Genomic DNA, 27,671 nt, shown 5'->3' on the forward strand with positions numbered 1-27,671 from the left:
AGTAGAGAGTAGGAGAGAAGTCGGAGACAGTATCACTCTGAGTGTGGAGCCAGCAGCCTGGAAGATGAGCTCAGCACAGGACCCAGTGGTGATTGTGGCCGCTGCCCGCACTCCTATAGGTGAGGACCCAATGTTCTGTCATCACAATGATCCATCTATAGCTCCAAGATGTGCGCTCTGGAAAGGACTGACTGACAGCTTCTATCTCCATAGAAAACTTCTTTGCTTTTCAGAGTGCACATATTTAGAACCATTTACAAAGCTAGAAAATACGTATTTGTAGTGACGGCAGCAGTATTTGGGCCAAAAATGTAATTTTGTTTTTTCTAGCATGTGCTTTTCACAAGTTTTTTTTTAGTGTTTTTTTTCATAGAGAAGTATATGGGAAAAATGCTTGAAAAAAATTATCTGAAAATGCATCTTAACCCTCTCCAATCCAGTGTCGGAACGTGCGATATTGAGATTTCCCTGCATAGCTCCCATGTCGGGCAAGGTCCGATACATATTTCTAATACTATGCAGGAGAGCTCTCCATCATCAGTGTTCTCTTCTGTATATATATTACACTATGCAGAGGAGAGCTCTGACATCGGATCTCTCTCCTACATAGTGTTATATACATAAATATGTAATATGCATATTAACTCACGTTTAATTTTCAAAAAACTGCTAATAAAGTCATCATGACCTAATTTTTATGTGTTTCTGTTGAGTAATCCACAATGCGCTCTACCACCCAAAATAAGTAAGAGCTTGAGAGTGTGTGGGTGGCAGGGAAATTGGATTGGAAAGGGTTAAGTGATAAAAAATGTCACAAAAAACTACTTTTAAAAAAGTGTGTGACGCCAACCTTGTAGTCTGGATAAGTTATAATCTGCCAATCACATGAATTTGCTAGAAGGAACATGATACAAAGAATTGTGAATAATTTATCATATTTCATAAGCAACTGCACCATGTAAAATAGTTTACGCCTATTAACCTCTTCTGCTTTGCTTTTTAATTTGCTGTCAGCACATCTTTTGTCATGGATTTTAGGGTATCCCTGACCGTACACACATATGGTTGGGTGCCTTGGCATAACTAAAGGGGATGAGGTTGCACCCGGGCCCAGGAGCCTTAGGGGGCCCATAAGGCCTGTCCGCTCCATATAGGGATCCCAATACTATGACTAAAGCATTATAGTTGGGTGGGCCCTATTACAGATTTTGCATTGGGGCCCAGAAGCTTCAAGTTACACCTCTGGTTGGGTGTATGAAAACTGTATATATGCATATTAGTATAGTGCGTGCAGTGTCCATCTATATGTACATGTATACAAGGTACTATTATGGTGCGTGTAGTGGTCGGTACACATGCTATTTATAGTGTTTGTGTGAACAATCCATCCCCTAGAAAAAGTTGTTGTCTTGTTGCAAAACTCAGCATGCAGTTCTAGCTCAGGCAGATATATAAATAATGAGAGTTGTGGTGTGATTAGATGAACGGCCTTGCCACCTGAGGTCCTAAAAGCGGCCTATAAATGGCTCTCGGAGGCTCCTTGTGTGTAGTGACCTCTTCTTCCACTTGTGTAGAGCTTGTTGACCACTAGACGCCTCTACAACACAGAGAAGAGATTTCACCCCATTACCAGAGTCTGAGAGGGATGCATTATTGGGATGTGAGAAACTGGATGGTCATATTGATAAATTGCCCCCACCTGGGCCTTTCTGACCAGACTGTTAGGAGGTGTTGAGACCAGTGGATGTGTGAGGGCACACAAACGGACCGGGCCCAGAACGCCCTGGACAGACCACCAGTAGAGAGGATCGTCTGATTGTCCAACAAGCACCAGCAACTCCAACTGTTTTGTTGTCCTGAACGAATCCAGGTTTAGTTTGGGCGCTGATGACGGCCGTGTTCATGTCTGGAGACCTCGGGGTGAACGCTTCATTTCTGCCTTTGCTGTGGAGCAGCACACTGTACCCGCTGCTGGTGTGATGGTCTGGGAGGGCATTGCATACTACAGTTGGTCACCTCCAGTAGTGGTACAAGGGACAATAACAGCTCAGTGATATGTTCAGGACATCCTGCAGTGTTCCTCTCATGGTGGCTTCCAACAGGCATATTCCAGCAGGATAACGCTCAGTCACACACAAGGGGGTCACAGGAATGTCCCCACGACATTGTCACACTTGCGTGGCTGCCTGGTCGCCAGATGTATCACCAATAGAACACGTATGGGACCATCTGAGATGCCAACTTTGACTGCCTAAGAATTTGCATGATCTAGAGGCTCAGTTACCGCAAATGCGGAGCGATATGCTGTAGAATACCACACAGAACCTGTATGCCTCCATGCCCCACCGTATCTTGTATCCAAGCTAGAAGTGGTACAACAGAGTACTAGAGCCTCCATGCCTATCTGTATCACATCTTGTATCCAAGCTAGAGGTGGTGCAACAGGGTACTAGAGCCTCCATGCCTGCCCGTATCACATCTTGTATCCAAGCTAGAGGTGGTGCAACAGGGTACTAGAGCTTGGCTACAAGGGGTCAGTTCTCCACAATGAATGAGCCTTTTGCTCTGATATTGTAATCACTTAAGGCTCCCTCACATGGCCGTATGCGTAAAACGCTGTGTGTATAAAGTAGCGTTTTACTGCTGTGTGAGTCGGCTACTGCTGCGTAGGGCAGTGATTGTGTACTGCACATGACAGCGTATATCACGTACGCGCTCATGTGCAATGTGACTAATTTCTTTTTTTTCTTTTAAGGCCTCCTTCACACGGATGACAAGGTCACGCGATTTTGTAGCATTGCTATGATGCTACAGATCGCATGTATGAGAAGCCCATGGTTTCCTATGGGTTCCTTCACACATGAGATGTTTTGTAGCATGCTACAAAACGACACACAAACCTCTCAGGTTTGGCGATATGCCCGCGACATGCGAGGTTTTGTAGCCCATGTTTCTCTATGGAGCCTTCCTCTCTGTTGCATCACACGAAAATGCGGTTTGCATGCGAAGCGATGCTACTTTGACAGTAGCAGATGCTACAAAGTTGCGTGATTTTGTAGCGTCACATGTGACTTTGTAGCGCTACAAAAATCGCAGTATTGCTGCGAGAAAATCGCAGCGATATCGTACGGTGCAGCGATGCAATATCGCTGCGATGTCGCCCATGTGAAGGAGGCCTAATTCCCCGCTCTGTCTCTTAGCAGTGTTACGTATGTACAGCGTTTTATACGCACCCATAGAGAACAATAGGTCTGTACGTGTGTAATACGTGGTAAAATATGCGAGGGCAATGGTCTGTATATCTGAGGTACTATATATAGCACTGTGGACTGTATATCTAAGATATTATATAGCACAGTGGTATGTACAGCTGAGGTATTGTATAGCACAGTGGTCTGTAAATATTAGATATTATATAGCACAGTGGTCTGTACATCTGAGGTATTGTATAGCACAGTGGTCTGTATATATTAGGTATTATATAGCGCAGTGGTCTGTATATCTGAGGTATCATATAGTACACTCGTCTGTAGATCTGAGGTATTGTATAGCACAGTTGTCTGTATATATTAGATATACAGACCACTTCGCTATATAATACCTAATATATACAGACCACTGTGCTATACAATACCTCAGATCTACAGACCAGTGCGCTATGATACCTCAGATATACAGACCCCTTCACTATATAATACCTGAGTTATCATATAACGCACAATAGTATAGCACAGTGGTCTGTATATATTAGGTATTGTATAGCGCAGTGGTCTGTATATATTAGGTATTGTATAGCGCAGTGGTCTGTACATATTAGGTATTGTATAGCGCAGTGGTCTGTACATATTAGGTATTATATAGCGCAGTGGTCTGTACATATTAGGTATCATATAGCGCAGTGGTCTGTACATATTAGGTATCATATAGCGCACTGGTCTGTATATATTAGGTATCATATAGCGCACTGGTCTGTATATATTAGGTATTATATAGCGCACTGGTCTGTATAAGGTATCATATAGCGCACTGGTCTGTATATCTGAGGTATCATATAGCGCACTGGTCTGTACATATGAGGTATCATATAGCGCATTGGTCTGTACATATGAGGTATTATATAGCGCACTGGTCTGTACATATGAGGTATTATATAGCGCACTGGTCTGTACATATGAGGTATCATATAGCGCACTGGTCTGTACATATGAGGTATCATATAGTGCACTGGTCTGTACATATGAGGTATCATATAGCGCACTGGTCTGTACATATGAGGTATCATATAGCGCACTGGTCTGTACATATGAGGTATCATATAGCGCACTGGTCTGTACAAATGAGGTATCATATAGCGCACTGGTCTGTACATATTAGGTATCATATAGCACACTGGTCTGTATATAGGGGCGTGTATGTGAGGTAGTATACAGTAAGCACAGTTGGTGTGTATATTAGGGGTTATATAGAGGGTTTCGCGCTCTGTAGTTATATGCACGTACACATTGGGTACAGCACTGTACCGGCTAGTAATGGCGGGGACGGTACAGAGAAGAGTCCTGTAGAACTCGTGTATGTGGAGTAAAGGGAGGAGCTATAACTGGCGTCTGTCAGCGTTCATAACCTCTGCTGCTGATTGGCTGGTTGGCATAGAACCATATCTGGTAGTCGCTTTCTGATTGGTTACTGCTCTGAAGAGCTATTTATCCCTATTCTGATTGGCTGTGGGTGTAGAGTCACCTCTCGGGTCTGTTCAGTGAGTGGCTGCTCGGTGTGCTCTGTGGAGATGACGTGGGTGGGAGGAGCCGAGGGGGTTGTATTAGCTCGTTGTCCTCGCACGGCCTGTTAGTGACGTCTAATGTCCACAAGTCAGTGCCAACTGTATGCACCCTGACGGGGACTGTGTACCTAATAAGTAATGTTATCCCGGGGTGCAGCTGATCATCCCTGCTGACCCGAAATAGCCTCTCTGGCAGGAGCGTGCATAATGCTCCGCAGTCCCAATCTCCATAGACCCCAGTGTTGCCGCGCACGTTGTGCGAAAGATTCTGTATTGTGAATTGGCGGCGCGCCGGAGGCGCACATGTCGCCGTGTACGGCCCGCAGCTGTGTACAGCCGTGTGAGCCGGATTTATCTGTTTAGCCAAATGAGTTCTAGGTGTGTTCTTTTTCATTGTGTCTCATGCATCTCTTTGAGTATTGCGCCTGCATTTGTGCGCCTCCCATAGACTTCGATGGGGCCCTTTGGTCTGCAAATGCGCACAAAAGTAAAGCATGCTGTGTTTTTTGCACACAAGATACAGATGTGTACAAAGCCATTGACATCACTGGGCTCTACTCTCTGCGTATGTACTGCGCAAATATAACCGCCCTTAGAAAAGCTGGATAAGAGTGGTTTCACACGGGCGAGAAATTCACGTGATTTTCGCCTGATGCGAGAGTCAGTTAAAGGCAGAATATGAATCAAATGTTTTACAATGCTTTCCTTCCCATTAGCGATTTGATTTTTTTCTCTTGTAATTTTTTATTTTTTGTTTTTTTTCCTATCGCCTTTGTTTCTCTATGGAGCCTTTGTTTTACTGCATCGCAACGCACAAAACATGCATTGCGATGCAATCTGAACATTAGAAAGCCCTATTGACACGTGCGATTAAAAACGTGCGCCATTTTATTGCGGGCAGATGTCATGTGAGATTATTCTTAAAAATTATTTGCTGGTGCTCAAAAATCGTGGGAACAAAGACGTGATTTTGCCGCAATTTTCTTGCTGCAAGATCGTGTTCGCCTGTGTGAAACCAGCCTGAAAGTAAATCTACCTTTGTTGCTGATAGCAACCAATTGCAGCGCAGCTTTCACTTCTCATACTGCTCGGGTAAAATGAAAGCTGCGCTGCACTTGGTTGCTATGGGCAACACGGACAGATTCTTTTTTTGTAGGCGAGTGTGATGGTGGGCTACTTCTCCGTGGCCCACCCTGTATTACAATATGATGTCCCGGGGCTACACTGTGATCTGTAGCTGCATGACTCCCGCTGCAGTGAGCCGTAGCCTGAGGGCCTTTAATATGGGACGTTAATTGTTTAGATTCTGGCATCCAGCGGGAATCTGAACGATAATCGTTCGGTGTAAGTGCACGCCCTGACTGAACGACGAGTGAGAATTAGTTCGCTTCTCGTTCATCGTGCAGTTTCTCCATGCAGAGGTCTGACCGACGGATCGTTCCGTGTAAACAGGCAGTATCACGTATAACCAACTGCCTGCTTACTGTGAATGGAGGCGGGTGGGCTGGAGCGAACACCGGCCCTCTCCATGTCCGTTCATAATGATGATCGTTCCTGTGTAAAAGCATACGTACGATTATCGCTGGGACGACATGTCAGGCATCTTCACCCAACAGGTCGTCCCGTGTAAAAGGGCCCTGAACGTGTCCTAAAAAGCCGTGCAAGATTTGTGCATTGCGAGGCGCGCAAATATGAACCCCATTCTTTTGAATTGAGTCATATACTTTAGTGATTTTTTAATTTATTTAGTTTTGTGTTTTTTTCCCCCTCTCATTTTCTGCATGGGAAAAAGCTGTGGCATGTTCTCCTTGCACTTTCCTCAGACCACATCGCCCATTGTTTCCAATGGGACAGGAAAACGCATCGCACGGCGTGCAATGCGAGGGTTCCGATTGAAAACAATGGGAAACCCTTGCCGATCCATCAACGCGGCTGAAAGCTGCGCCGGAGGTTCGCGACCTCACAGACGTGATTGGAGGCGGTTTTGACAGTAAAACACCTGACATCCGAGGGGACATCACACGTCCACAAGCGCGATATCTGGTTGAGTTTAACGGCCCAATATCTCGCTTGGTCGTGTGTAGGTAGCCTTAGTGGTAATAAAATCAGTGTTTAACATGCCAGCTGTGTGTGTGCGCGTGTGCACATGTAGCAGAGCTGTATGTGTAAGCTGCAGAGCTGTGTTTGTTGTGCCTTGTACAGTGTGTGTGCAGCAGTGCGGTGTATAATGGTAACTGATGTGTCTGCGCCATTGTTTAAATGGACACACTAGATTAAATAGCAGCTGACCGCTGTTATCCCCTTTTCTATACTAAAACGCGATAGTTAACAGTAGCCCCTTCACCACTTTGTTAGACCCCCAGAGACGTTTAAATTAGTATGAAATATTTTTTCCTGTTTTCTATTGTCCAAACCCGGGGCCTTATAGTCCAAAAAATACAGTATATCTATCCTAAGAGAGAAATAAAAATGAAATCTAATAAGGGTGGTCTAGAGGGTCCGCGTGGTCGTTTTCTGCTGTCTTCTATGTCTCTTGATTTCTACATTGACAATGACTAGATTTTTGTTTTTATTAATAGGTACATTCAATGGAGCTCTGTCGACGTTACCTGTCCATGTGCTGAGTACCACTGTCATCAGAGAGGTCCTGAAGAGAGCCAACGTTGCTTCCGATGAGGTCTCAGAAGTGATATTTGGCCATGTTTTAACTGGAGGTACGTGGTTTCATATTAACCCCTTAAAAATGAGCCCTCACACAACTATGTTCGCCAACATCGACAAGACAGAAAAGGGTTCTTTACTGTAAGAGCAGAGAGGGTGTGGAACTCTCTGCCTGAGGATGTGGTGATGGCAAAATCCATAGAGTTTAAGAGGGGACTAGATGTCTTTCTAGAGCGGAAGAATATTACAGGTTATGGATTTTAGGTGACCAGAGGGATGTTGATCTGGGTATTAAGACAGGCAGGAACTATTAGAGGTTGATCCAGGGATTAGTCTGATTGCCATTAGGGCGTTGGGAAGGAATTTTTCCCCCAAAAGGGCTACTTGGCTTCTGCCTCTTGGAGTTTTTGCTTTCCTCTGGATCAACAAGGAGGTTAAACAGACTGAACTAGATGGACATTGTCTTCATTCGGCCTTACATACTATGTTACTATATTATGTTGACAGGAAACTAAAAAAGTTTTGGCTGTCAGAAATTGGTGGCAAAAAATAATTTTATTTTTTTCCAAAGATATTTCATTTTTAAAAAGTAGTACAGCAAAACAAACCCCATTCTGTGGGTCAGTACGATTACTACGATACCAAATTTATATAGCTTATCATGTCATTTTTGCTGCAGAGTGTGCGCTGTAGAAATAAGAACCCACCTAACCCCCAAAGATTGTGGAATTTAGTTTTTTCCCCATTTCACTCCACTTACAATGTACTGAAAAACTTTTAAAAAATTCTATGGTACATTATATAGTACCAACTTACAAAAATACAACTTGTCCCGCAAAAAAACAACAAACCCTTAGACCTCTATGTGGATGCGTAAATAAAAGTTATAAGTTTTTGAAAGTCGGGAGGAAAAAATGAAAAAGGGGCGGCCCTTAAGCGGTTGAAGGAGTATCAGGATGTAGGTAACATGTGGAGCATTCACCAAGTAGTTAAGTAACGTTCACAATATGTGCTATGGGATGTGCAATTCTACAAGTAAATGAACACATCTAGAACTCCAGCTAAGAGGCCATTTAAATTGAGGCATGGATGTGTCGTGCGCACAAAAAGTACAGTAAAATAAAATTAGAAGCACACAAAAAAGCATTCCACAAAAAATGTAGCGCTGAGTCATGCACAATTGTGCGAAGAAGCCCTTAGCTGATGCTATAGCACATGGAGCACCTATAGCTCCATACTGGGGAGCCACAGGAACTCCTTGCATTGCAGTAACCATTAGTGCCAATGGTTTTGCTGTGTGAATGAGGCCGTCTATTTCTCTTTGATTTGCATATGTGACATTGCTTAGTAAGGTTTGTGACTCTTCATTGGAAGATGTCCAGCAGTGTATGTTGTTTGCAGTGAAATTGAGGTGAAGAAACGACTCGTTTTCAGCAGTTGAACCATTTCTATGTTGTAGGTACTGGCCAGAACCCTACTCGACAAGCCAGTGTGGCTGCCGGCATTCCCTACTCTATTCCAGCCTGGAGCTGCCAGATGATCTGTGGGTCAGGCCTAAAGGCCGTCAGTCTTGGGGCTCAATCTATAGTCACTGGGGAATCTGACATCGTGGTGGCCGGTGGTATGGAGAACATGAGTCAGGTAAGAAGGTTACTCCGAGCATAAAGTGTCCATTCCTGGAATTGCTTTACATATTACCATTTATAAGGAGTTCTTTTGACATGTCAAGGAGCGAGGATGTAGACCTAACGCTTCTGTACAGGTATGGACACATAAAGTAACTTATGTAATCGACATCAGTGTAGGACAGGTGTGACCGAACGCTCTACTGTGAATTAGAACAGCAACCAGCAGATCCAAATGTCAGTTTTCCATCAAAAGCTGTTTTCCCAGTGACCTTTAGATCGCAGCAGAAAAATGGCCTCTTAACTGGTGGATATTTCATGGATGTCTCTGTCTTGCTGACTGGATGGAGCTGTGTCTTCCCCTTCTTTATAGTATCTTTTACGGCCTGTTTTCCTGAAATGCTACTTTAAAACATTTTTGAGTATATTGTTTTAGGACTGCTTCAGCGTATGTGCAAAAACGCTTGCCGTAGCACGACACATTTGCGCATGAACGAGGTTGGATGAGGTTGATTTGTGTGCGTTTCTGCGGATATTACTGTAATTTTGGCACAGAAAAATAAAGCAGGTCCTACTTTTTTACCCGCGCTCATGAGACGACTCCATTGAAATCAATGGGTTCTATTCTGGGTTTTGCACCTGCAAATACCCGTGCAAACACGATGTGAAGCTGCCCTTAGTGATGCTTTTTTTCCTGCTGGGAAGTTCTTGCACGTTGGGCCAGTAATTTTTAGTTCTTGATACACTGCATTGTTACAGATCTAGGAGGGAATTATTATGGCTGGCCATACACATTTCATAGCTATCAGTCAAATGCTCATTTGGCCGACAGCTATCCCTCTGACTTTCCCCTCCAAAATCATGCATGCATGGCTCCTGTGTAGGCAGCTTTAGGTCTGACACACTAGTTGAGATGCTACATGCCTCAATATAGGACACCAGTATAGAGATCCAGCGCTGGATCACTATTTTTGACTTTCTTTTTTTTTAGGCTCCTCATATAGTCCAGATGCGAGCAGGTGTGAAAGCCGGGGATGTTCCACTGCAGGACAGCATCCTTTGTGATGGCCTTAATGATGCATTTTACAAGTATCACATGGGAGTTACTGGTAAGACATTTGTGCTGTAAACTGTTACCTAACTTATCCATAGAATCCTTCATTTGTATACTTGTATTTAGACTAATCACTGTAGGGTTCGAGAGAGAAAAACTAAAATATAACTTTTATTAAATATTGCATTAAAAGGGAACTTGGAATACAAGTTTCCAAGGGACACACAAAAAACATTAAAAAAATAGCTCCCCAGCGGGTGATCCCGACAATGCTCTAGTGAGGGATACCATATTTCATGAAGAGCAATTAGCTCCAGTTTAGTAAGAATAGATGTTACGGCTTTGACGATAGTCAGAGGCTACCCTGTAATGCAAATGGTGTAGCTAAAGCCGTTTAATTAAAGGGTCAACCAGACTAGTATACTCAGGGTTTACTCGGAAATTTCCTTGGTCTACTGATAGAGAATTCCTTGGTCTGGTTTGTGCCTGGGATATGTATAGTTTCCCTTTTATAGCACACTTTCTAGTTAAGACCAGACGGAAATTTCCACTGGAAGGAATCTTACCCTGTCAGGAGATGGTGCACGGGATATAGATAAATCCCTGTTTTGTGCACAATCTAACTGATAGGCACAGGGACTATGGGTAGACTCCTTTAACGAAAGAGGACGATAGAGGACGATATCAATGGACCGTACTTAACAGAAAACAGCCATAGGCTGCATATAGAGGATAGAGACGTTGCTTTCCAATAAAATACGCGGTTCAACGCGTTTCTGCTGCAATCATCGCAGCGTCATCAGGAACCTATTTCCTAGCAGTACGTCAGACAGAAAGGTAGAAGTATCCTCAAATGCTAAACAGTAGCGCAAGCCAAGCTGTAGCTGAAGATATAGAGGGGAGAGATAGAAGATGCTATCACTAAGAAGGATTAGAAATTCCCCCAGAGATTCCCCTTCAAAATTAAAAAAGACCAGAGTGGTAGCAGCACCAGCCCTTGTGGTAGGCTGGCGGCTAATGACCCATTGTGTGTCTCAGAGGGGTTTAAATAGTGGAGTGGTTCCTCCCCTAATTACGTTGTATGGTGTCTTTAACCAGTAGGGTTTCAATTGGTGTAGCTCCGCCCAACGGGGCGTTCTATATCCTAGAGGGCTTTGCCTGCATGAATGACAGAGATATTAAAGAGCTTACACACACAAGAAAGTATTATGCAGCAATTCAAGATCTCATGTGCTCCTTGCGAAAGGGAACTGTTTCGGTGCCGATCTTTGTTTCAGCTGCAGACGGCTGTGCTAAAAAACGCCGTTGCTAGGGGGCTTGGAGTAACGTCCCACGTCACCGCGTGGTCACGTGTACCCGATTGGTCACGTGATCCGACGCGCGACGTCAGCAAGCTGTATAGGAAGAATGACAGGATCTGTTTACACTCCGCGCGGTCATGTGCGCGCTATAGCGATACTATGACCAGGCGCATCGCGCGGTCACATGCACGCGAGTCAGAACAATGGACCCGCTTTGGGGGCGTGGAGTGGGCGGAGTGATTTCATTCCCCATGTTGTGCTGTAGATGACACTTGCAGTCCAAGAAAAGCATCGGACCCGCTTCGGGGGCGTGGAGTGGGCGGAGTGGTTTCATTCACCATGTTATTCTGCAAGTGACACTTGCAGTCAGAACAGAGCATCGGACCCACTTCGGGGGCGTGGGATGGGCGAAATGATTACATTAACCATGTTGTTCTGTAAGTAACACTTATAGTGTAGCCCTATGTTACAACAGAGAAAAAGAACGGCGATTTAGAGGCTGTTACTGCAATAGGTCATACATTTTTGATCCCATGAAGGGCCTGAAGTGGTTCTGTGCAGATAAAGCAGAACCACAACGGCCGGATCCCATTTGTTACAAAGTTCAGAGTGTCAAAAAAGCAAAGGTATACAAATGCAGAAATAGACTGCCTTGATGCATTATAGCACTTCGAGTGCCAGCCTCTGGGTGAAATATTGACATATCAGATGGAGTGAAAAAGACCCATTCCAGCCCTTGATGTCTATCAAATATATACGCAAGGATTGTAATCTGAATAGTGCATGCATATTTTCTGAAAATCTGAAAAGGACACCAATGATCCAGGTGATAAATTGAGGGTTATTAATTTATCATCACAGTCTCTGACTGCAAGCCAAATCTCTGTTCTTGAAAGAGGCCTGTCCTTCGTCCCAGCATGCCGCTTCGACAAGTTTGCTTGGACGAAGGACATTGCACTCTTTCTACGCAAACTCCGTTGGAGGAAATTCTTTGCCGTGCAGAACGGGAAAGTTAAAAGAATTTGGTTTAGAATCTGATGACTTACCTGGTCTAGAAGCTCTTGAGGCTTTGGAGAGGGACAATACCAGGAGAGAAGGGGAGGGTCCGTTCACTGAACTCAAAAATAAGAGTACAAAAAATCCACCGGCGAACACCTCTACACACATCGATATCTTTGAAAAAATCATCTTTAATGAAATAAGGGACGCTGAGGTTCCTGAGAGAATTAGAAACAACCTTACCCCCGATGAATTAAAGGCTTTGGAACTATTGGAACAAAATGAAGCCCTGGTGATAAAACCATCAGATAAGGGGGGAACATTGTTGCGGTAGATAGGTCCCAGTATGTCTCGATGTGCAAAAGGATATTAGATGACTGTGAAACATATCAGAAATTATCAACAGACCCAACTGATACTTTCCTAACGGATCTCAGAAAAATCCTATTACAGGCCAAATCTCTGGGTTGTATCAACTCCTCGGAATATGATTTTCTTTTGCCATCATTTCCTAGGATCTCTACCTTCTATAGCCTGCCCAAGGTCCATAAAGGTCTGGACCCCCTAAAAGGCAGGCCTATAGTTTCGGGGGTAGAGAACCTCACACAAAATGCGGGTATCTACATTGACCGCATTTTGCGTCCTTTCGTGACGGCGTTACCTTCATACGTCCGTGACACCACTGATGTACTAAGACTGATAGATGGCATTCATATCGAACCAGGCACCCTATTGGCTAGTTTGGACGTAGAAGGGCTATACAGCTCCATTCCTCATAACATCGGAATTGAAGCAGTCGGATATTTTCTAAAACAGAGAGGGAATGCTTTCCTACACCATAATCAGTTTGTTCTAAATCTCCTAACTTTTGTACTAACAAAAAATTACTTCCTGTTTGAGGGCCATCTATTCCACCAGCTCAGGGGCACCGCGATGGGGAGTCCATGTGCCCCATCGTACGCAAATTTGTTCCTGGGCTGGTGGGAGGCACGGATGGTCTTCACAGAGGAGCACGCCAAATGGACGGAAAATAGTCCGCTTTGGCTGAGGTTTATTGATGACATTCTGATTCTGTATAAGGGAACGAAAGACTCCTTCGTTGAGTTTGTCAACATTCTGAACATCAATTCAATAAACCTTAGACTAACCATGGAGATCCAAGAAAATTCCATCTCATTCTTGGATGTCCGTCTCAGTAAAACAACTGATGGCTTTCTTGAATCCTCCCTCTATAGAAAACCGACGGCTTCCAATAGCCTTTTAGCCTGGGACAGCGCCCAGCCCTATTCCCTTAAGAAAGGGATACCTAAGGGGCAGTTCCTGCGCCTGAGACGTAACTGTTCAAACTTAAAGGATTTTGAAACCAAAAGCACGGATCTAAAAAAGAGATTTGCGGATAGAGGGTATCTCAGCAATTCTATCGAAACGGCATACGAATTCTCCAAACAGAGTAGGCCAGCGTTGTTAGTCCCGAAGATAAGGAACTCCGATAGTCAATTACGCATTATATCCACTTTTGACAACGGAGTCCCTTACATGCGTAACATTCTGTCCAAGTATTGGGGGATCCTTCAAGAGGACCCAGATCTCAAAACTGTATTACCCACGAATCCATTACTTACCTTCAGAAGGGGTCGTAACATCAGGGACAGGGTTGTAAAGAGCCACCTGAGGACACAATCATCTGAAAATTGGCTCACTATGTCCAGACCCACAGGCACTTTTCCTTGCTCTGATTGTTTAGCGTGTCGCAATATACTAAAGGGAGACACGATCACCAGCGCCTGTACAGGCAAAAAATACATCTTGAGGGAGTTCTTCAATTGTCGTTCCTCCTATTTAGTTTATATGGCAACGTGCCCCTGCAAGAAGAACTTTGTAGGGAAGACTAAGCAGGAATTCAGGCGTCGAATTTTGGCCCATGTGGGGAATATTCAACGGGGTGACAAAACGCCTGTGGCAAATCACATGAGGGATTACCACGGGGGTAACCCAGACCTGCTCAAGTTTCAGGGAGTGGAATCCATCAGGAGTTATGGAAGGAGGGGTAACCTCGATAAGAAACTCCTCCAAAAGGAATCGCAATGGACGTATCGCATCGACTGTCTACAGCCAAAGGGCCTTAACGAGAACTTATCATTTGCATGTTTTCTCTAAACTGGGTCTAAACTATATCCTGCCTCTATATCGTTTCTGTGTTGAGCGAATACTAATACAATACTAGCCTTTATGAACTAGAATCCCTTTACGGATACTTAAACAAGTGGTTTAAGGCGCCACAGTGTGACCATATCCCCTAATTACAGAGCCATACTGGAGTCAAAAACTGACGGGCTCAGGTACCAACAGAGTACAGATAACTCTATTTGCATAGGGGAAAGAAAATATGCATGCACTATTCAGATTACAATCCTTGCGTATATATTTGATAGATATCAAGGGCTGGAATGGGTCTTTTTCACTCCATCTAATATGTCAATATTTCACCCAGAGGCTGGCACTCGAAGTGCTATAATGCATCAAGGCAGTCTATTTCTGCATTTGTATACCTTTGCTTTTTTGACACTCTGAACTCTGTAACAAATGGGATCCGGCCGTTGTGGTTCTGCTTTATCTGCACAGAACCACTTAAGGCCCTTCATGCGATCAAAAATGTATGACCTATTGCAGTAACAGCCTCTAAATCGCCGTTCTTTTTCTCTGTTGTAACATAGGGCTACACTATAAGTGTTACTTACAGAACAACATGGTTAATGTAATCATTTCGCCCATCCCACGCCCCCGAAGTGGGTCCGATGCTCTGTTCTGACTGCAAGTGTCACTTGCAGAATAACATGGTGAATGAAACCACTCCGCCCACTCCACGCCCCCGAAGCGGGTCCGATGCTTTTCTTAGACTGCAAGTGTCATCTACAGCACAACATGGGGAATGAAATCACTCCGCCCACTCCACGCCCCCAAAGCGGGTCCATTGTTCTGACTCGCGTGCATGTGACCGCGCGATGCGCCTGGTCATAGTATCGCTATAGCGCGCACATGACCGCGCGGAGTGTAAACAGATCCTGTCATTCTTCCTATACAGCTTGCTGACGTCGCGCGTCGGATCACGTGACCAATCGGGTACACGTGACCACGCGGTGACGTGGGACGTTACTCCAAGCCCCCTAGCAACGGCGTTTTTTAGCACAGCCGTTTGCAGCTGAAACAAAGATCGGCACCGAAACAGTTCCCTTTCGCAAGGAGCACATGAGATCTTGAATTGCTGCATAATACTTTCTTGTGTGTGTAAGCTCTTTAATATCTCTGTCATTCATGCAGGCAAAGCCCTCTAGGATATAGAACGCCCCGTTGGGCGGAGCTACACCAATTGAAACCCTACTGGTTAAAGACACCATACAACGTAATTAGGAGAGGAACCACTCCACTATTTAAACCCCTCTGAGACACACAATGGGTCATTAGCCGCCAGCCTACCACAAGGGCTGGTGCTGCTACCACTCTGGTCTTTTTTATTTTGAGGGGGAATCTCTGGGGGAATTTCTAATCCTTCTTAGTGATAGCATCTTCTATCTCTCCCCTCTATATCTTCAGCTACAGTTTGGCTTGCGCTACTGTTTAGCATTTGAGGATACTTCTACCTTTCTGTCTGACGTACTGCTAGGAAACAGGTTCCTGATGACGCTGCGATGATTGCAGCAGAAACGCGTTGAACCGCGTATTTTATTGGAAAGCAACGTCTCTATCCTCTATATGCAGCCTATGGCTGTTTTCTGTTAAGTACGGTCCATCAATATCGTCCTCTTTCGTTAAAGGAGTCTACCCATAGTCCCTGTGACTATCAGTTAGATTGTGCACAAAACAGGGATTTATCTATATCCCGTGCACCATCTCCTGACAGGGTAAGATTCCTTCCAGTGGAAATTTCCGTCTGGTCTTAACTAGAAAGTGTGCTATAAAAGGGAAACTATACATATCCCAGGCACAAACCAGACCAAGGAATTCTCTATCAGTAGACCAAGGAAATTTCCGAGTAAACCCTGAGTATACTAGTCTGGTTGACCCTTTAATTAAACGGCTTTAGCTACACCATTTGCATTACAGGGTAGCCTCTGACTATCGTCAAAGCCGTAACATCTATTCTTACTAAACTGGAGCTAATTGCTCTTCATGAAATACGGCATCCCTCACTAGAGCATTGTCGGGATCACCCGCTGGGGAGCAATTTTTTTAATGTTTTTTGTGTGTCCCTCAGAAACTTGTATTCCAAGTTCCCTTTTAATGCAATATTTAATAAAAGTTATATTTTAGTTTTTTTTCTCTCGAACCCTACAGTGATTAGTCTAAATTGGCCATCTGGTGTTCGTCCTACTTCAGTGATGTATACTTGTATTTACACTCATTGTCTTTGTAGCGGAAAATGTGGCCAAGCAGTGGAAAATCTCCAGAGAGGAGCAGGACCAGCTTGCAGTTGAATCTCAGAACAGGACTGAAACTGCGCAGAAAGCAGGGTATTTTGACAAAGAGATTGTACCTGTTGAAGTTCCCTCGAGGAAAGGTAATCTGCAGTATAAAACAGTTATCACAGCCGCAGGGGAATCAGTAGTACAAATAGTGCCTTCACAGACTAGACTCCTTTTAATTAAAACGTAACTTTTATTAATAACTTATTATAAAAAATAAAGAAGGCCTCGTAAGAAAAACGTGTCAGTGCACAAAGTATTCTGATATGCACCGTGGTACATCTAGTCCAATGGCCCACATATAGCAATTGGAGCTGGGGCCAGGGTATAACGTATCATCTAAAGCCTACGTGGGAGGCTATTTATTGGCTCTGAATAAAGCTGTTTATAGGCTCGACGCATTTCTGTCGCTGGGGCGACTCATCAGGAGCCTTACTCCACAACACAGAACCAGATAATAAGGTTCATGTATTGCCAGCACTCGGGGCATATACCTGAATAATCAGAATATGCCCCCCAGTACTAGGCAGAGTATTTATCTATAAACACCACAATGAAGGTCCAAGTTTACACAAGCAATGATGGCGTGTGCTTGCAAGCAAGGGCAAGATTAGAAAATGCTAGGTGGTAGGTTCCTATATAGTAATTACTCAGGTTGTACAGCTCAGTAGGACACACAGGAGTGCATACACCATATTCCTCAATCTCACGCTAGAACTGTAATCTGACCCTATAGTACCTGGGGTTTAGACAACAAACCCTGTTTAGATAAACTAGAAGTGCCCTATTGCACTAGTCTGGGCTCTGGGTCCAGCACTAATCGCTAGTATCCAGGCACAGGTTTGTTGGTAAGGGAACCAAAATAAGTAAAATGGAAACCTAGCAGCAACTCCAGCCTTGAAGGTAGGCTGGAAGCATACGTTTTAATTAAAAGGAGTCTAGTCTGTGAAGGCAGTATAAAACAGTAGTGTAACTGTCCAGATCTAAGGACTTATGTTAAAGTAATGCATAAGAGGTTCCATAACCAACTGTCCAATATAGCCAGCAAAATAGGATGCCTTTAAAGTACTGGCACTATGATTTGTGCCATTAGCAACAACTGTCAATTGTATTTTACAACTAACACTACCGCAATGGTTGAGATTGGACATAGTTCTGATCCTGACCATTTAACCCACTCGGTCCTGCTTGTCTTCTGTATACCTCACTGTGCGCTCCGAGAAGAAAACAGCTGTACACAGAAGACAAGCCCCCCCCCGCTTGTTTTCTGTATACCCCGCTCTGAGAAGAGAACAGCTGTATGCAGAAGATAGTGCTCCCGCTTGTCTTCTGTATACAGTGCGAGCTTCATTTACACACTTATCAAATCTACCTATGTTCCCTTTACTTCATCTTCGACAGGCCCCGTGACTGTAAAAACTGATGAGTTTCCTCGACCCGGAACCACTTTAGAAGGAGTGGCAAAATTGAAACCTTATTTTCTGAAGGATGGGACTGGTACTGTGACTCCAGCTAATGCCTCAGGTTAGTGTTGTTATCAAGTCCAGATAGCCGTAAAATAGTGTACTTCAGCACAGAATGTTTCAGAACACAAGTGACAATACACAAAGTAATATTTGGCGGCGGCGGCTGAACTGGATGGTCATATGTCTTTTTTTTTGGCCTTCCATACTATTATACGTATTGGGGGGCAAGCCTAGGCTGTCTGGTTTGATTCCACAGCAGAGCCTCTGTCAAACAAAATTATGCAAAAGGTCATGAGGATTATGACAGGAAGGTGTCAAAGCGCAGGGTGTGACAGAGCTTGCTGCGTCGCCACAGACTGCTCAGAGTGCCCATGCTGCCATATGTCCATAATCTATAGTGCCTACAGTTGGCACGTGACCATCAGAACTGGACCACAGACCAGTGAAAGACGTTGGCCTGCTCTAATGAATCAAGTGTTCTTCTACATCGTTCGGCCAGCCGAGTTGTGTGGATCACTTACCAGGGGACAGATGGCACCAGAATAGATTATGTAGAGAAGGCAAACCAGCGGAGGCGGTGCGATACTCTGGCCAATGTTCTGCTGATGAATCCTTGGTCTTGACATTCATGTGGATCTTACTTTGACACCTACCATCTACCTAAACATTGTTCCAACCAGCGCCCTTTTGCAGCACTCTTCTGTACTGCGAAAATATGTTTAGGAATCATTGGAGGAACATGACAAAGAGCTCAAGGTGGTGATGTGGCCTCCAAATCACAATCTAATCCAGCAGCTGTAGACTGCACTGGATAAACCAATCCAATCCATGGAGGCCCTACTCCACAACTTATAGGCTCTGCTAGCAATGCCTGATGTCCAATGCCACAGGTCTTGTTGAATCCATGCCATGATGGGTCAGAGCTCTTTTTGCTGTGCTGGTGTTTAGTGCTATGACTGCTGATCATTGTTTTAAAACATTGGAGGTAAGGGAAAAGATAGCTGTTGCCATGCGGCTTCTCTTCCGAGTTCAGATGACCTTGCCAGCTGTGCCCATCCATTCTATTCACTTATGGCTCTTTTGCACAGGACGATTATTGTTCAGTATCATTCAAATTCACACGTAATTTTGAACAATTTATCTCGGGTAAATTCGTGCAGCGACTGAACAAGAATTGTCCAGGTTCTGCATGCAGAAAACTCAACGACAAGCCGTTCAGTGTATACAGCAGTCGATCACTTTTGAACGACTTTCTGCTTACTGTGAATGGAGACGGGTGCAGAACGCTCCCCAGCCGCTCCACCTCCATGCCAGCAGTGCTGTGAGTGATGCCGTCCATACTCGCTCCTGTGTAATAGCGCAGGAACGAGCATCACTAGGTTGAGTGTTGGGCTTCGGTTGCCTGACAGCTCATCCTGTCTGAATGGACTATTATACTGTTGTGACCTCTACTTAAGTGTCAGCGCAGTATAGAGGGCATCTCGGAGAACCATTTTCCCCATATTGCCACTGCAAGTAATTAGGATTCTGACGTTATGGTGACATTGGTTGCCATGATTACTGCAAAGATTTCGGTAGCAGCTTAATTATTGAAGATGATGACTGTCACACCAGAGAATGCTTAAAGTATGTCTCACAGATTGGCTGATAATACCCTATCTCCATATTATTATATTGCGAGAACCTCCAACAGGAGGTGCCATCCCCCTCACATAGACTACATACCATGTTATTGATATATTTGTTGAATTACTATATTAAATAACCAAAGCATATAAAAGATGGGTGCATAATGTAATATGTTTACACCAATGTTTGCCAATTCCAGTCCTCAGGGACCCGCAGCATATCAGGTTTTCAGGATTTCCTTAGTATTGTTCAGGTGATGTAATTATCGTCAGTAGCACAGTACCTTTTTGCTGTGCAGGTGCTTCTTACAGGTGTTCTTACTTAAGGATATCCTGACAACATGACCTGCTGGGGTCCGTGAGGACTGGAGTTTGGAAGCACTGGTTTACACTGTACCTTGTAATGACCTATTGATACACTGCCCTACCAAAAGTCATTGAACACCTGACCAAGAATCAAAAGTAGTATTTGTTTCCATATTAACCCCTTAGTGATGATTTTTTTTTCTTTTCTTTTTCTTTTTTCCTCCCCCCTTTTAAAAAAATTGCAACTCCTTTATTTATTCATCAACGTCGCTGTATGAGGGCTTGTTTTTTGTGGGACTAATTGTGTTTTTCAATGGTACTATTTAATGTATCATAGAATGTACTGAAAAATTCTAAATGGAGAAAAACGACATTCCACCATCTTTCGGTGCGTCTTGTTTCTACGGCACACAAACTGCAACAAAAATGACAAAACTTAATTCTATGGGTCAGCACGATTACTACGATACCAAACTTATTTGTTTTTTTTTTTTGCTGTACTACTTTATTTTCCTCACAGATATTAGATTTTCTAAAAATTATTTTCTGCTGCCATCTTCTGCACACAATAGTATTTTTTTTTTTTTTTTTTTTTCCGTCGACATAGTTGTGCGAGGGCTCATTTTCTGTGGGATTTCCTGTAGTTTTCGTTGGTACCATTTTGGAATACATACAACTTTTTGATTGCTTTTTATAGCATTTTTTTTCTTGGAGACAGAGTGACCAAAAAAAGCGCATTTCTGTTCTTGATTTTTATTTTATTTTTTCTGACGCCGTTCATAGTGCAGGATAAATAACGCATTACTTTGATAGAACGGACTGTTATGGTCACAGCGATACCAAATATGTATGTTTTTTTATTTATTATTTAGATTCTTTTATTCTAAATATTTTTTTTATTCCTTTTTTAGTATTTAGCAAAACTTTATTGATCTTATTTTAACTTTTTTTTTTTTTCTTTTTTAGTCCCCAGAGGCAACAACAACTTGCGATGCTTTGATCACTCCTGCAGTATGATGTAATGCCATAGCATTACATCATACTGCAATCTGACAGGCAATCTATATCAAGCCACCCCATGGAGATTAGCAGCGCAGCTTATCGGGGTTGTTGCCGCCAGGTGTCAGCTGTAAGAAATAGCCGACCCCCACGATGTATGGAGGGAGATCGACGTTTGATCTTCCTTCATACGGGTCCTGCAGCCGCAGGACGTATAAATGCTATAGGGCTGTCACTAAGGGATTAACACTTAGTGGGGCTCCTTTGGCCCTAATGCCATGGGGTACTTTCTACTACAGTCTGATACACTCAAGTTGGTATTTCCTTTCTGCGAGTTCTCTCAAAGAAGATGCAGTAGCTCATCTACAATGGTGCAAGTTGCGTCATCATTGGACAGTTGAGCAATGGAAGTTCAAGATGAAGTGGAACATCGGGCCAGCAAATATGAACCGCTTCCATTTTCTTTTAACCCCTTAACGACGCAGGATAGGGTGATCTCCCTTCATACAACGTAGGTGCAGGCTGTTTCTTGTGTGCGGCTCATCGGAGCTGTTAACCCTTTAAATGCCCAGAGCTATGTTCCGTGGTCCTGTATGCCCCTTTCCCCACAATTAGATAGTGAGAGCCATGTGGGTGTCGTGGCAGCCGGGGGGCCTACTGAAAGGCCCCAGGGCTGTCTTAAGAGAATGCCTATCAAGCCATGCCTGTGGCTTAGCTTGATAGAATGCCTGTTAGAACACGGTATGATGTAATGCTACAGAATTACATCTTACTGTAGAAGCAATCAAAGCATCGCAAGTTCTTGTTCCCTCTGGGGACCCAAAAAAAAAAAGTTAAAGGTTTTTAAGTTTAAAAAGTGTTACTAATTATTAAAAAAAAGGTAATGAAAGTTTTAAAACCTCTTGCTGTAATTATGAAAGAAATAAGGAGAGAATCTAATAAATAATAATGCATTTTATAAAAATCCACATTATTTACCCCGTACAGTGAACATAATCAGAAAAAAAAAAAACGGAGAACGCTAGAATTGAGCTTTTTTGGTCACCCTGTCTCCAAGAAAAAAATGTTATGAAAGGCGATCAAAAAGTCGTATATACTTCACAATGGTACCTACGGAAACTACAGGACGTCCCACAAAAAATGAGCCTTCACACAACTATGTGGATTTAAAAATAAAAAAATTATAGCTGTCAGAATATGGCATCAGAAGATAATTTTAAAAAATTAAATATATTTGCAAAAATAGTATAGCGGAAAGAAAACAATATAAATTTGGCATTGCAGTATTCGTACTGAGCCATAGAATAAAGTTATAAGGCCCTTTTTTTTTTTTGCAGTATGTACATTGTAGAAACAAGATGCACCCAAAGATAGCGGAATTTCTTTTTTTTCTGTACATTATATGGTACATTAAATGGTACCATTGAAAAATACAATTAGTCCAGCAAAAAACAAGCCCTCAGGCATGACAGCTACGTTGATGAATAAAGAAAAGTTATGATTTTTTTAAAAAGGGGGGAGGAAAAACGAAAATCGAAGTAAAATAAAAAGCGGACGTACCTTAGGGTTCAGTCAGATGGGCGTTTTTATGTGCATATGTTACCTGCAGTGTGATTTTTGAAGAAGGGCTTTAAATGTAAGCACTTCCCTGAAAATCATCCCTAAAATATGTGTAAAAAAATAAAGTTTTTATATATAGAGATGAAGAAATCCTCTGCCACAGCTGTAGCGGAGGATCGCGATGTTCTCTGTATGTCAATGGGGCCGCTGCTGCTGCCGCTGGCCCCATTGACCAAGGGTGAAGACCCGCGGATGTGACAGCATCCAGGGGTTTCACATCTATGGAATCCCCCGCTGTAGATGTCAAAGCCGCAGCAGGGAATAGCGGGCAGTGCACTTTATGTGCAGAAAAATGCGGCCATGTGCATGTTTTTTTTTTTTCGTTTGTTTTGATTTTTTTTCCTGCGTGACGCCCACATAGGTCACGCAAATTTTTTTGGGCATGCGTACTTTATGCACATAAAGTTGCACATTAAAACGCCCGTCTGACTGAGCCCTTAACCCCTTGAGTGGCACGCCCGGAAAATTTCCGGGGACGAGCTCCACTGCTCATAGCAACATAGCCTGGAAGATTTCCGGGCTATGTATCACTATGGGAGCTGCAGAGCACAATGCCACAAGCTGTGGCAGTGTGCTCTGCCTGCACAGACCCACACAGAGCAGTGCAAGGGCTTTGAAAAACCAGCAGAAGATATTGCCGACATGTTGGCAATGTCCTGCTTTGTTTACAAGTTGCCATAGAGACCATCGGCTTGTCAGAAGCAAGCCGATGGTCTCTGTGGCAGGGAGAGCTGGTTGTTAGCTGTCAGAGGACAGCTAGGTACTAGCTCTTACAGCAGAGATCAGAGAAAACCTCCGATCTCTGCTGTGTTAACCCTTTACATGCTGCAGTCTATGTGACTGCAGCATGTAAAGGGTTGTCACTGCAGCATGTAAAGGGCTGTCACCATCGGACCCCCGGAATGTGATCAGGGGTCCTGATGGGTCCCTGTGGAAGTCCCCTAAAGGGACAAAAAAAAAAATGTTTTAAAAAAAGTAAAAAAATTATTAAAAAATTTAAAAAAACACTTGTCTCCCTTTACTTTGTAAAAAATCAAAAATACAATCACACATGTGGTATCCTTGTGCGTCGTAATGACCCAGAGAAGGAAGTTAATACATTATTTAACCCCTTAATGACATGGCCCCTTTTTTTCTTTTTTCCCCATTTCTTTTTTCCTCCCCCCTGTTTAAAAAATCACAACTTGTCCCACAAAAAGCAAGCCCTCATATGGCCATGTCAATGGAAAAATGAAAAAGTTATGGCTCTTGAGACGCAACTGAAAAACTAGTTGAAATTCAATGATTAGACCATTTTAAAAAACCTGCCCTGGTGGGCACGACAGGGTGGTAGGAAACCTGCCACTCAAGGGGTTAAGGGGTTAAAGAGCAGGTCAGACGTTTGCGGTATGGATGGACGGAAATGCCAACTGAAATGTATTAGACCTTATTAGAAAGTATGCAACGGAGAGTATCTGATGTTCTTACGGCCAAAGGAGGCACACTCAGAATTAACGTATGTAAATACCACTATTGATTCCTGTGCAGGTGTCCAATTACTTTGGGTGGGATGGTGTAATTCTCATCAATATTGTAACAATGATTATACCTGGATACTTTTTAGGTATCAATGATGGAGCCGCGGCAGTGGTTCTCATGAAGAAATCGGAAGCACAACGTCGGCATCTCTTACCCCTGGCAGAAATAGTCTGCACTGCTCAGGGTGGTTTGGATCCATCCATCATGGGGGTTGGACCAATTCCTGCTATTAGAAAAGCTGTAAGTTCTGGAATGACTTTTAAAGAAATAGTAATTGTGACATCAAATTAACTACTAAACACATTGCTGCTTGTGAAGGGACTGTCATTAACATGCACCTCTAAAACCTGGTTTAGACACGACTATCGCTCAAAAGATGTCTTTTGAGCGATAATCGTTGTGTGCATTTACAGGTCAATGTTATCGCTCAAACATTGAGCGATCACTTTGCACTCAGAGCAGGGTATGCAGGAGACAAGTGGGGCCACTTGTCTTCTGCATCCAGCTGTTCTTTTCTCGGTGCGCTCAGCTGTGTAACAGCTGAGCCCTCTAAGCAGAATACAGCTGGAGTGCTGTGTTCTTCATACCCCGGCTGTGCTCACGGAGCGGGATACAGCTGAAAAATAGTATCGACTGTATCCTGCTGTGAACTCCAGATACGGCTCATCGTTTTCTTTCAGCATGCTGAAAGACAACGATCAGCGACTTGTTAATGAAAACTGCACGATGTCAGTGAAGTTAGACACAACGATTATCGCTCAAAAGACGTGTCTAAATCAGCCTTTAGGCTTGGTGATGTTCAGGCTGTGTTTACATGTGAGTTCTGTCAGTGTGAGATGGGATGAAAATAACCCACTGCGTGAAAATAACCCATTCATTGTGATGGGTTAATGCACACAAGCAATGTTTCTCTTGAACAGATGGTACAGGGTAGAAAAATTACTGTATGTCCTATTTTTGTGCATTTCCTCAAGAATTACCCATTATTTTCTATGGAAAAGTTTTAAAAAATATATATGATCTACATGTTAGTGTGATGTGATTTTAACATAGGTTACTATGAAGACAATGTGAAAAAAAAAAAAAAAAATAGCACTTCACCATCATAGGAAACATGATTCAAAACGGTCTTGGGCTGCACTTACATGGATGAGTGCGACGTAGCCTAGTGAATATCTGACAGTTTTTCCCTACAATCTTTACACATGCATGATAATAATGCGTAAAAAGTGTAGAAAACTGTTAGATTTTCACTAAGTAACGTTGCACTCCCCCATATAAATAGAGCCTAAGTGCATTGCATTCGGATTACCAAAACCTTAGCATTAACCCATAGGGAAGCATTGATGGTGAGGTAATGTGAGATTTGACAGGTAACAACTAGCTGAGTTCTTGGAGATTTTTGAATTATTCATGCAATCTTAAGAAAAATTTGTACAATTTATTAAACTAAACTAAAGGTAATTTTTTGGGGGGTATATAGAAATCAACATATGCTACAGCTTAACGGGCAATAAAAGCTGATCATGGAAACTCTTTTAATTCTCTATCCAAATGAAAGTAATTACAACCAGAACACCTCTTTCATTTAAAAAGCTAATACTCTGCTCTGTCCTGCATATGTATACAAAATACGACGAGCCAAGCTACAAAGGTAGCTAATTCCGGCAAGTCACTGGTAAATGGGGTTTTCTGTGATATTGAGAGCACCTCTGCTGCCTAGGTGATGGAAGGGTGTCATGTCCCCTCATGGTTTACCAGCCACCGCAGCTTAAGTGACAGAGAAATCTGCAATCCGGGTCTCAGCCATTGCTAAGTGTATGGCGCTGTGCCTAGTAAACCTAGAAGAGGATGCTGCGAATCTGAAGGGTGTCTAAGTCAGACTGCTACCAGTGCGACATTGATGGAATATGATAATGCTATCCTGTCAATATAAAAGTCCCTGAAAACCCGTTGAGCAACGTAGGTCCTTGGCTATAAATCCAGTGTCAGCTTGACATATTTCCAACAGGGTACGGAGATGCAGCTGTCAGAGTAAGACAAAACAAAACTCACTTTTGTGCTGAACCTTGCTCCGAGACAGATTTGTGGTAGTAGAGTATTTCTGAAAAACATCAAAATGTTACCCAATAGTGTTATAGTGTATCAGTAGCTGTAAAGATTCTGTTGTATGTCCTCTTTCATCCAATTTACAGAATTGTTCTTGGGGTATCTTGCAGGTTGAAAAAGCAGGATGGAGCCTGGATGATGTGGACGTACTTGAAATAAATGAAGCATTTGCAGCACAAGCCTTAGCAATCAATAAAGATCTCGGCCTGAATCCTGCTAAGGTTAGTCTTGTGTTCTAGAAAACATTTACAGGGATATTCAAAACTTACAGAGAAACTTTCATCCCTGTAAATCTGCCAAACGATATAAATGTAGATTCCTAAACTCCGAGCAACAGAAGCTAAACAGACACCTGCACTTCTTAAATCTACACCCTACATCAAAAAGGGGGAATATTTTTACCGACAGGATAAATTCATTTTAGAAAAATTAAAATAAAAAGGTGTGTGTATCTGTAATTACTAAGCTTTGTGGCGCCGTGCACCCTGCAAATGAAATCCCAAGGAGTTACATTGTTTTATTTTGCAGGTTAACATCCACGGCGGAGCTATAGCCCTTGGCCACCCTCTTGGAATGTCTGGCTGTCGTATTCTGGTGACTCTTCTTTACGCTCTAGAAAGAACTGGTGGGAAGAAAGGAGTCGCTGCTCTTTGTATTGGTGGCGGGATGGGAATTGCAATGTGTGTTGAAAGAAAAAGTTAAATATCCAATTCCGTTTTCAGATCTATAGAGAATGGTTCCTATGGAACATACAAGTGACTAAAGAAAACTTTACATTCCTCTGACCAACCTACCTTCCAGCCTATACTCATTTCCTGTAATTGCTTAAAATTGCCAATAGTTTACACAGATTATATAGTTCAAACGTGTAAAGCAGCATGGTGTTTTACAGTAAGAACTCTTAAATCTAACCAAGCGCTAGGTGAAAATACTCATTTACATGAATTTGAATTAGCACATCAACCATGTTTAGTTTGTCTGTAAATTAAAACACTTTTGCCTTACAAATTGAACAGACTTACAAACGGCTGAGAACTTCACCACCCAATCTTTGTATTACATTTCTGCCATTTAATTAAAATATTATGCAAGATACTCTACAGCACCTTCTGCTATTTTGTGTGTCTCTGCGAAAAGACTTAAGCCTT

General features: G+C 43.1%; 1 protein-coding gene across 1 annotated transcript; it reads left to right on the forward strand.

Annotated features, from left to right (window-relative positions):
• Positions 1–27,618, forward strand: ACAT2 (acetyl-CoA acetyltransferase 2). The gene is made up of 9 exons (XM_066595982.1): positions 1–119; positions 7,357–7,491; positions 8,898–9,079; positions 10,055–10,172; positions 16,829–16,972; positions 18,279–18,401; positions 24,500–24,654; positions 26,634–26,744; positions 27,052–27,618. The coding sequence occupies exons 1-9, from the start codon at positions 65–67 to the stop codon at positions 27,223–27,225; spliced, it is 1,197 nt and encodes a 398-aa protein (XP_066452079.1). The 5' UTR covers positions 1–64; the 3' UTR covers positions 27,226–27,618.
• Positions 27,619–27,671: the final 53 nt, after the last annotated feature.

This window comes from Eleutherodactylus coqui, chromosome 3 (assembly GCF_035609145.1).
Source record: "Eleutherodactylus coqui strain aEleCoq1 chromosome 3, aEleCoq1.hap1, whole genome shotgun sequence".
NCBI lineage: Eukaryota > Metazoa > Chordata > Amphibia > Anura > Eleutherodactylidae > Eleutherodactylus > Eleutherodactylus coqui.